Source organism: Lepus europaeus, chromosome 1 (genome assembly GCF_033115175.1).
Source record: "Lepus europaeus isolate LE1 chromosome 1, mLepTim1.pri, whole genome shotgun sequence".
Taxonomy (NCBI): Eukaryota; Metazoa; Chordata; class Mammalia; order Lagomorpha; family Leporidae; genus Lepus; species Lepus europaeus.
Genome location: NC_084827.1, coordinates 133,478,411 through 133,490,506, shown reverse-complemented (window position 1 = coordinate 133,490,506; position 12,096 = coordinate 133,478,411). Strand labels below are relative to the sequence as shown.

The following is a 12,096-nucleotide window of genomic DNA, read 5'->3' as shown; positions in this document are numbered from 1 at the left end:
AAATCCATAAGTCTATCATTATGGACCAAAACAAATGTATTATTTAATTCTATTTTTCCACACATTTAAAAATATTTTTTATTTATTATTTATTTACTTGAGAGTCAGAGTTACAAAGAGAAGAAAGACAGAGAAAGAGGTCTTCCATTCACTGGTACACTCCCCAAATGGTCACAACAGCCAGAGCTGGGCTGCTCTGAAGACAAGAACTTCTTCCAAATCTCCCACACAGGTACAGTGGCCCAAGCACTTGGGCCATCTTCCACCGCTTTTCCAGGCCATCAGCCAGGACTCAAACTTGAGCCCATATGGGATGCCGGAGCCCATGAGATGCCAGTGCTGCAGGCAGATGCTTAACCTACTATACCACAGCACTGACTCCGATTACCACAAATTTTTGAAGTACCCTTTTATATATCCAGCATCCAGCACAATGACTGAAATATAGGAGGCATTCAAAAAGTATCTGCTAATTAACACATTTTTACTAGTCTCTCATTCTATTGTTTTTCTTTTTTTACATAGTATTGTTGAAAACTAAATACTACACTGGGATGACAGAATTCATCAAGGAAAAAGATCATATGGCCATATCATGTAGGATCTCTGTCCTTAATGTGCTGTACATTGTGATTTAATGCTATAACTAGTACTCCAACAGTATTTTTCACTTTGATTTGCTATGTGAGGGCAAACTGTTGAAATCTTTACTTAATATATACTAAACTGATCTTCTGTATATAAAGAGAATTGAAAATGAATCTTGATGTGAATGGAAGGGGAGAGGGAGTGGGAAAGGGGAGGGTTGTGGGTGGGAGGGAAGTTATGGTGGGGGGAAGCCATTGTAATCTATAAGCTGTACTTTGGAAATTTATATTCATTAAATAAAAGTTTTTTTAAAAAAGCAATAACAAAACATAAATAAATGAAAAGATGATTAACATCATGAGTAATCAAGAAAATGCAAAGTAAAGGCACATAGACATTATGATTTCGTGTCTGCTATAATGACAAAATTTTTAGTGTCTAACAATACTATGTGGAGGATGTGTAGAAATAAACTTTACATGCTGAATGTAAATTGCGACAAATACTTTGGAGAGTGCTTTGGCAATATACTATGAAAACACACAGCTCATGTGACCACTCACAAAACATGATACAAAGACAAAAGGGAATAGGATTATCACTTAAAACAGAAATATTCCCGTAAGCTAAATTTAGGCTATCAACCAAAAAATAGATTACTAAACTGGGGTAAACCAACACCATGGAATATTACTCAGGAGTGAAAAATGAAATAGGATTATGTATTTCAACATAAATCTTTTTCAACACAATATTGGGGAAGTAAAGGGAAGCTTCAGAAGAATACATGGTTTCATTTACTTTTAAAAGATGTAAAATACGGCTGGCGCCGCAGCTCACTTGGCTAATCCTCTGCCTGCAGTGCCAGCACCCTGGGTTCTAGTCCTGGTTGCTCCTCTCCCAGTCCAGCTCTCTGCTGTGGCCTGGGAGGGCAGTGGAGGATGGCCCAAGTGTTTGGGTCCCTGCACCCGCATGGGAGACCAGGAGGAAGTACCTGGCTCCTGGCTTCAGATTGGCGCAGCACCGGCCGTAGCGGCCATTAGGGGAGTGAACCAATGGAAGGAAGACCTTCCTCTCTGTCTCTCTCTCACTGTCTATAATTCTCTCTCTCTAAAAAAAGTAAAATACTACATTGCCAAAGGACGCACAGTTAATGAAAGTATTCATGAGAATATGTGAATGACAAATACAGTGGTGACTTTTTGAGGAACTGTGGAAGAGAATTTAAACTAGGAAAATTACAGTTTCAACCCTACTAGTACAATTTTACATCCTAAGCTATGTTACCCTTTTGGTAATTCATAACAAAAATTTTTGTCATAAAAAATTTACTATAGGAATGTATGCCTATAAAACATAAATGAAATTGTCTAACATTAATTCAATGAAATTTTGTCATGGTTAATAATGACATTAATATTGATGTTAATAATGTTGTTGATGGTGTTTTAAGTTATTGATACCATACACAGGATAGCTTATAAATAACAAAAATGCATTTCTCCATTTCTAAAGGTTTGGAAGTACCAGATCAAGTGCCAGCAGATTCAAGGTCAGGTGAGACCACTGTCTGTATAATGGTAATCAACTCACAGTTACCTCACATGGTGGAAGGGGCAGGGGAGCTCTCGGGGGCCTCTTTTATAAGCCCATTCATAGGATTTGCCCACATGACCTAATCATCTCCAAAAGCCCCCATTTCACTGGGGATTAGGTTTCAATGTATGAATTTCAGGTAGGGGGCAGGACACAAACATTCAGACCACAGCAGGACGTGGGCAAGAAAGTAAAAGTGTAAACTGGTACTGCTTTTCTGAAACATTGCATAAGCTTTTGTATTTAATACATGTGCAATGTTATTTAAAAAGCCTTAAATATGTTCATACTATTTGGCCCTGTGGATGTTTAAAAAATTCCTAATGGATATTAGTGCTAATTTTTCTGTGGTAACATGTATTATTTGTATAATGAACTTGGCCAAAAAAATTAAAGTAAAACAAGAAGCTGAATCTTCCTGGTGAACTGAACTTCTTAAAGTTAAGAGAGGGGGCAGATGTTTCACTTCTCACACTGGAGTACCTGGGTTCTATTCTTGGCTTAGGCTCCTGACTCCAGCTTCCTGCTAATGCAGGACCCTTGGAAGCATAAGTGATGACTGAAGTAAATTGGTTCCTGCAACTCACATGGGAGATGTGGATTGTGTTCCTGACTCCCGGCTTTGGTCCCAGTTCAGTCATGGTAGTTGTGGGCATTTGGTGTCAACCTGTAGATGGGAGCTCTCTTTGTTTCTATGCCTCTCAAATAAAATCTGAGTCTGATAATTTCCTTATTTTACGTTTGATTTTGAAGGATCTTTCCCTCAGGTACAGAATTCAGCTTTATGATTATACTATTTTAGCCCAATAAAGATATCATTCTAAAGTCTGTTGTTGATGAAAACAACAAAAGCTTCTTTAAAATAGTTGTTTTTACTGGATAACGAAATTATGGGATATGTACTCTATGGAATACTACACAGCAGTAAAAAACAATGAAATCTGGTCATTTGCAACAAAGTGGAGAAATCTGGAAAACATCATGCTGAGTGAAATAAGCCAGTCCCAAAGAGTCAAATATCATATGTTCTCCCTGATCTGTAACAACTAACTGAGCACCTAAAAGGAAACCTGTAGAAGTGAAACAAACTATGAGAAGCAATGTCTTGATCAGTCCTTGTCCTGACTGTCGAGGAACAGCTTACTATTTTATTCTTTTTAGTATTTTCTTTTTCTACTTAATAACATTGGTTGAACTCTTAACACAGAATTATGCTTAGGTGTTTAAATCTAACTGAAAATTGATCCCTGTTAAAAATAAGAGTGGGAATAAGAGAGGGAGGAGATATACAGTTTGGCACACACTAACTGATCATAAGGATAGAGTTGAGTGTCAAAGGGATCACATAAGAAAGAACCATGTCTGCTAATAATAATCGATAGAATTAAAAAGGAGAGAATGACCCAACATGGGAAGTGGGATACACAGCAGACTCATAGAATGACAAATGCCCTAAACAGCACTCTGCCCTCAGAATCAGTCCTTAAGGCATTCAGATCTGGCTAAAAAGCCCAGGAAAGCATTTCAGGCATGGAAAGCCAAGACACTGTGGCAAAAAATGACCTAAATGAAAGATCTCTGTGAGATCCTGGTGGAAAGAAGGGGCCATCAAAGGAGGAGGTAGCTTTCTCTGATGGGAGGAGATTAACTTCCACTTTGATTATGGCCTTTTGCCTTAATAAGGTCAGAGTTTGTGAACTCAAGAGGCTTCCATAGCCTTGGAAGCTCATGACAAGAGCCTCGAGTGATCCCTGACATCATAAATAAGAGTGTCAATTGTTAAATCAACAACAGGAGTCACTGTGCACTTGCTCCCCATGTAGGATCTCTGTCCTTAGTGTGTTGTACTATGAGAATTAACAGTAAAACTAGTCTTCAAACAGTATTTTATCCTTTGTGTGTCTGTGTAGGTGCAAAATGGTAAAATCTTTACTGTTCAAAGTATGACAAGATTAATGTTCATCTGTACATATCAATATGGTCTTAAACATGCTGTGGTTAATCTGATACTTTAAGGTTGAAAGCACCTTAAATTCTTAAAACTTTCAAGAATCTAGAACTAATGTGGTAGATGCAATCAGAATTTTGACCTGCTGTATGTACAAGCTTTACAGACTTTTATCTAAGATTTATATGGGATTTCTTCTTCACATAGGAATGATGTATCTCTTAGTTATAAAAATATAATAAAAACTATTCTCTGACTAGTATGCTAATGGCAGTTCGACTTGAAGTAAACTGCTGAAACAAGTAAATTAGTGCTAACTATATCCCAAGCTCTGAAGCCAGCATATAAGAATATTCCAAAAAGTCATGGAAAATGAAATTAAAGTTCATTTTGGTGCAAAAATTTTTGAAATACATGGATTTCTTTCTTTTAATACATATTTTCTATGAACTTTTGAGGACTCCTCATATGTGGTAGCAGCTGGAATAGATTTCATCTTTTGTTCAAGGAATAGTCATTAATTGCATTCCATATCAGGTAAGTATGTATATAAATACCAGGGTGTGGGTATTGCCTTTCCATTCTGTCAGGCTGGAATTGTATAAAGGCCTGATTAGAAGTAGAGGAAATCTACTTCAACTCTCCTACTTGTCTTACATGTTCAACTGCTCCTGGAACCTAATGAGGAAGGAGTTGCCATTTCTGAGTGCTGGTCAAAGACAATACTGGTTAAAAAAAAAAAAAATTGGGCAAAACCCTGTTGGCAATTTCTAACACTTGATTTAGTCTGGAGTGTGAAGCTGAGCATTATTTACGATGGAAGATAGAATAGGGTGAGTTTTTTTATGTGCTTTGTAGTTGAAGTTAATCAATAGTCTCATAATTCATTTTTTAAAAAAAGCAGCTCTGTAGGCCTGGTATAGTTTTATAAGAGGCAGTGGTAGCAAGGGAACAGCCACATAGTGGTGGGGTCAGGGACCTTCTTACCCTGACCTCACTACCCTCTGGCTAGCCACATGGCAAGTCTCACTCAAGAAAAAGAAAGCTGGCTCGCACAGTGTATTCCTTTTTAAAAACAGCGTCTCATGCCACAGTTAACAAGACTTGATTATTGTTCAGAAATCTGCCCAATTATGATAATTTATCATCTTCTCTTCCAAGAAGTAGAATTGCTCTTATGCTTTATCATAAGCTTGAGTCCAAGTAGTCACTAGGTTAACAGATTAAAAATAAAGAGGCATGTTATAGAAAAGGGGAAGAGGTAAGGGAAATCTACAAGCTCTTTTTTTCATTTTCAGTAACTTCCATGCTCTTTGCCCATTCTGTTTGTTTATTTTGAGGAAGGGGAGCTGCATGTTCCATTCCAGTTATTGAGGAACTCTAGTTCTGTATTTAGAGTTTCAGATTTATGATAAAACAAATTTAGAATTCCTCTTTGCACTTGTTTCCTGTGTGTATATTCTCCCTGAGGAACCTAACAAGGATGAGTAGTTAAGCCAGGTTTTAACACCTAAAAGCAGGTGTTCAGTAAGGGTAGTTATTACCAGATAATGATCAAATATATGGTACATACCAAAGATAGACAATTAACATAAGATCAGTTTGGAATTTAGTTCTGCCAAGGCAAGTTGAACTCTAAATGAATGAAAAAAAATTTTCTTTCATTCTTTTTGATGCTTATAGGCAGAAGTGCCTCACTAGCATTTCCTGTGAATATGAAAAACAAACCCACACAAATGTTACATTAAAATTCTTTTCATTTTATGAAAAGACCATTAACTATGAAAAGTAATGATACCACAAATATTTGAGTGTGTATTTTTCATTTCAAATGAATATAACATTATCTACTCCAATATAAAATTATAAATGGATTTTAAGCTAATGAATCATGAAATATTTTGTTGAGTTACAAGTGAACCAAATGGTCATATTTATTTTAACACCTGGAAAAAGTCAGGATATGCACAGCTGGCTGTTAGCTTGTCACACATTCCTAAGTTTACAATTACTACTAGTGTTCTCAAATCAAGTCCACTGACGAACAGTTGCAGGTGGCCAAGATGTTTGCGTGTAGAAACAGCTTTACTCAGCAAAATCTAGTAATGTATCAATAGTAACATTTACTTTTGAGAATATCAGTATTTAAGAATAATAATTTCTAAATATTTCCTTTACATTACTTAAAACATGCTAGGGCTGATGAGAAATTTTCAACTACTACTTTAATTTTGAAAAAAAAAATCAGTAAATAAAAGACCATTTAAGAACACTGTCAAAGAAAAAGATCTATTAAATTGTGTTATTATTTGTAATATTTCTTATAGTGGAAATAGCCATACACTTAAAGAATGAAGGTAAACCATCTAGTAATTCTCTACAGCGTAATTTCTAGAAGAAATACAGTTAGTATTCCATAGGAAGGGCAAATATGAAATTTTATAATCATTTTTCAAAGTTTTAGGATGATATAGAAAGCTGTATCTCCATATTTTAAAATTTGTTCAGTTATTTTTACATTTTTAAATATTAGAAAAAGAATATTTATAGGGTACATAACATGTGCAAAATAAAAATGAGTATATGCTACCACCTAGTTAGAGTGAAAATAATGTTACCATAAGAGAGTCCTTGTGTACTCCTCCATAACCTCATTTCCTTTACTTTTGCCCTTCAAAAGTAACTTCTTTCCTCAATTCTATGTATTTCATTATCTTCTTTTCTTTAGGATGGTATAACATAAACGTACACTAATAATCAACACTACTTACTTCTGAGCATTCTGAAATCTACATTACTGAAATAATACTATAAATATTCTTTGACTTTAATTTTGTTCACCATAGAATTACTGAGATTCATCAAAATTCTTACATACAGCTTATAGCATTCAATTATATAAAGTATCACAATATATTTATGCATTCTGTTTTAACATTTGGCTTGTTTCCAGTTTTTGCTATTATTACAATTTTTCACAACTCTCCTGGAGCATGTGTGTAAGAGCTTCTGATTGGTATATATGTATTTAGTGTGGAATATTGGCATATTTAATATTAAATGTATCTTATGATATACACATAATTGTAGGTAATTATGTTACTTATGTCATTGTTTTCTAATGTACTTTCTACCAATCTATACCTTTATTTATTTTTTTAATTTGAGAATCAGAGTTATAGACAGAGAGGGAGAGACAGAGAGAGGTCTTCTATCTGCTGGTTCACTATCTAAAAGGCCATAACGGCCAGTGCTGGCTTGATCTGAATCCAAGAGCCATGAGCTTCTCTTTATTTTTGAGTCTCTCACATGAGTTCAGGGGCCCAATGATTTGGGCCATTTTTCACTGATTTCTCAGGCCATTAGCAGGGATCTGGATTGAAAGTGGAGCATCTAGGACTCAAACTGGCACCAATCTAGGATGCCAGAGCTGCAGGCAGAGGTTTAACCTACTATGTCACAGAGCCGGCACCACCAATCAATTCTCTTAGCAGTAGTATATACATGTTCCAATTGCTAACATACTTTTTTTATAGAACACTTTTATTTAAGAAATATAAATTTCATAAGTACAATTTTTGGATTATAGCAGTTCTTCCCCCCATACCCGCCCTCCCACCCCCAAACCATACCACCTCCTACTCCCTCTCACATCCCATTCTTCATTAAGCTTCATTTTTAATTATTTTTATATACAGAAGATCAACTCTATACTAAGTAAAGATTTTAACAGTTTGTACACTCACAGACACACAAAGGATAAAATACTGTTTGAAGACTAGTTTTACTGTTAATTCTCATAGTACAGCATGTTAAGGACAGAGGTCCCACATGGGGAGCAAGTGCACAGTGACTCCTGTTGTTGATTTAACAATTGACACTCTTATTTATGATGTCAGGGATCACTCGAGGCTCTTGTCATGAGCTTCCAAGGCTATGGAAGCCTCTTGAGTTCACAAACTCTGACCTTATTAAGACAAAAGGCCATAATCAAAGTGGAAGTTCTCTCCTCCCATCAGAGAAAGCTACCTCCTTCTTTGATGGCCCCTTCTTTCCACCGGGATCTCACTCACAGAGATCTTTCATTTAGGTCATTTTTTGCCACAGTGTCTTGGCTTTTTAGCCAGATCTGAATGCCTTAAGGGCTGTAAGGCCAGAGTGCTGTTTAGAGCATTTGTCATTTTATGAGACTGCTGTGTGTCCAGCTTACCATGTTCTTTTTTATGTGATCCCTATGACACTTAATCCTATCTTTATGATCAGTTATGAACTTGAACTCATCACTTTAACTAGTAATATGGCTGCCATACTCTTGAAAATATTTGATATTCTGCAGACTTTTACATTTAGGTCCTTAGTAAGTTTATAATAGTATCCATGTGTGGCTTTAACTTGTATTTGTTTGATTATCTTTTAGATTGCTTATGGGCCATATCAATAACCTCTTGTGAAGTGCCTGTTCAACTATCTTGCTCATTTTCCTGTGAAGTTGCCCATCTTTTTCTTTTTTTTTTTTCTTTTTTTTTTTTTATTTTTGACAGGCAGAGTGGACAGTGAGAGAGAGAGAGACAGAGAGAAAGGTCTTCCTTTTGCCGTTGGTTCACCCTCCAATGGCTGCCGCGGTAGCGCGCTGCGGCCGGCGCACCGCGCTGTTCCGATGGCAGGAGCCAGGTGCTTCTCCTGGTCTCCCATGGGGTGCAGAGCCCAAACACTTGGGCTATCCTCCACTGCACTCCCTGGCCACAGCAGAGAGCTGGCCTGGAAGAGGGGCAACCGGGACAGGATCGGTGCCCCGAACGGGACTAGAACCCGGTGTGCCGGCGCCGCAAGGCGGAGGATTAGCCTGTTGAGCCACGGCGCCGGCCCCATCTTTTTCTTAACTTATAGGTAAGAATTATTTATGTCTGGACACTAATAATTTGTCAGTTACATATGCCAGGAATATATTTTTACAGTTGCTTATCTTCTCATTTTTTCTGTCTTTTAATAAATAGAAGTTCTTAATTTTTTTCATAGTGATGAAGTTCTTCATTTAATTTATATTATTTAACCATCTTCTTCAAAATTAATTTTTCATAGCTGTTGCCATCATATATAAAAAGGTCTTACTATACCTCAGAAACTGAGAAAATGTCATAGTTGTTTCTAGCAAATAATGATATGTTTTTATTAAACTATATAATTTCATATGAAAAACTGTGGCTGAAGCAACTGGATAGATGACTATTTTCTCTGTTCTTGACAGCAGCTGACTTACTAGTAAATTAGTTTCTAGATGATAAATCTGGAGCTACAAAAGGCACAGATATTTGAAAATTTCTCTGCAACTAGCCACTTAATTGTATTAAAATATTGGTGAAGACTGGTTTCAAACAGCACATTTGTATCAACAATGGAGCTGATGACATTTGCTTACCAAAAAGGCATCTATGTATAAGCATAGAAAATTTCTCTGTAATGGGGGTAAGGGAAGAGGAAAAGAGGATTTTTTTAACTTTTAACTTTTCACATCTGAACATTACATCAGGAGCATGGATTACCTATTAGCCATAAGCATGTCTGGTATTCTTCATGCTTAATTAAAAATTATCATAAAATATTAAAATATTTTAACATATGTGTGATATGAAACCTGATTTTATTATAGTGCATCATAGACTAATTTTGTTATGTTTCTATGTAAGGTCCAGGAGTCTTAACAACTGCTTTGAAAATATAGTATACTGATCAACATAAATTCAAAGATGTATTATTGGCTGAAACTGCCCCATTATTAAGAATGTTTTGGAAGATCTTTAAATAGATAGTGGATTCTGTTATTTCCCAAATAGAGAGACAGAACATATCAGTACTAGAAGCCATATATATGGGTCGGCGCCGCGGATCAATAGGCTAATCCTCCGCCTGCGGCGCAGGCACACCGGCTTCTAGTCCCGGTTGGGGCACCAGGTATTAGTCCTGGTTGCTCCTCTTCCAGTCCAGTTCTCTGCTGTGGCCTGGAAGTGCAGTGGAGGATGGCCCAAGTGCTTGGGCCCTGCACCCGCATGGGACACCAGGAGAGGCACCTGGCTTTGGGCGATCCAAAGCCATGAGCCAGGTGCTTCTCCTGGTCTCCCATGCGGGTGCAGGGCCCAAGGACTTGGGCCATCCTCCACTGCACTCCTGGGCCACAGCAGAGAGCTGGACTGGAAGAAGAGCAACCGGGACAGAATCCAGCGCCCCAACCGGGACTAGAACCCAGTGTGCCGGCGCCGCAGGTGGAGGATTAGCCTATTGAGCCACGGCGCCGGCCTGAACATTACTCTTTTTTTTTTTTTTTTTTTTCTGGCCCTCTCCCTCCACTTGTCTGAATGTGGTTCCGATTACATGATGACATATTATCAGTTTGAAATTTCTGGTTTTCTCTGTTTGGCCTGGTCGCCAACTCCATTTTCTTTCGAATTATCTGACTTATAAACTGTGGGCTTTTCACATCCAGTATTTTCTGCACCGGATTTGTAATGTGACCAGCTGACCACCTGCCTAAGTGCATCTTCAGTAGAAACTGCTGTGCCATCTGGGTTTGCATAAAACAAAAGCAGTGGCTGGAAGTGGCAACAAATACACTTGGAGACCACATCTTTCCATCTAGCTCCAACCTCTTTCACATTGGCATCATCAAAAAATACCCATTTGGAACTCTTGGTATGAAAAGCAAAGGCACAATAATGTCGGCTGGTGTAGCAGATCATACCAACAAGGTGAAGTTCACTGTTTTTGGCATTTTCATCTGTAACCCTATAAAAAAGCCCAGGAAGATAGAAATGTGTTGCCAGATTCCGAACAACATCTTCAGTCAAGTCAGAATGCTCAGAATCCCAGACTAAACCAATTGTAACAATCTCTGGACAATTCATTAAAACATGACGAATTTTTATTTTTTGGCCACAGTTACTAGGGCATTTCCTATAGTCATCTGTCGTATTTGCTGCTTGTAGCAGTTCTGCAAACATTTCAGGTTTAAAACGCTCATGCCTTTCCATCATTCTTTCAACTTCATTGCATAGGGCTGTTGTAGAAATGTATCACACAAATTCTGTAAAAGGTAGAGGGTCAGATGATGCTCCACAGCTACGACACACCCACTGCTGAACATTACTCTTAATACCCCAATTTAGGATACAAGAATGATATTTTTTGGCAAAAGCAAGAAAACAACAATAAAAAAGGCTAACTATGTTATTCACTAGTGAATCAAATCTGAAACATTGTCTCATTTTAGATTGCTTCTATGTTGATTTTCTGAGTTAACTTTTAAGACATTAACATTGGATTAGTTTGTAAAAGACATTGAGTGGGATGATTTAGATATGAAATCTGTTTTTAAAACGTCTGTTTCTGCTTTGTCATATGATGGTTTTATGATAAATTTTGTGTTCTTAAATCACAAGTCAATAAGAATTTGCTAGCTGAATAGGGAAAAGAGACACATTCTAGAATTCAAAAATGCTAGCAGGCATGTAAAGATTATGATAATTTAAATAGCAGTAATAAATACACAAAGAAATGTATAATTTCCCAGCCTAATTCTAAGCAGGGGTGCGAAGATAATTTTTGCTGTTAACATTCAAATATTAGAAGTCACTGATGGTAAGTATAACTCCAATGTTCAAAAAACACTACTCTGAAATATGCCAACAGATGTTGGAGAAAAGTCACATGATAAAAAGATGCAAAAATGTATTACCTGTTACAGTTTGAAATATATATTTAATATTCAAGCATAATGTGATTTAATGTTCATGTATAAGGCTTCTTACATAATTATATCAGCAAGTCATATGCTTTGATCTTTTAATTTGCAAAATATACTACTATTTTAAGTAACTAGTATGTATGTATTTTAAATTATGCTACTTAGAATTATATAAGGATGTAGACAAACACTTTTCATGTTTTCAGACAATAAAATCTGATGAATAAAA

General features: G+C 36.8%; 1 protein-coding gene across 1 annotated transcript; it reads right to left on the bottom strand.

Annotated features, from left to right (window-relative positions):
- Positions 1 to 10,462: 10,462 nt before the first annotated feature.
- Positions 10,463 to 11,253, bottom strand: LOC133767030 (inactive ubiquitin carboxyl-terminal hydrolase 53-like). The gene has a single exon (XM_062201092.1). It carries the CDS (start codon positions 11,155 to 11,157, stop codon positions 10,513 to 10,515), a length of 645 nt encoding a protein of 214 aa, XP_062057076.1. The 5' UTR covers positions 11,158 to 11,253; the 3' UTR covers positions 10,463 to 10,512.
- Positions 11,254 to 12,096: the final 843 nt, after the last annotated feature.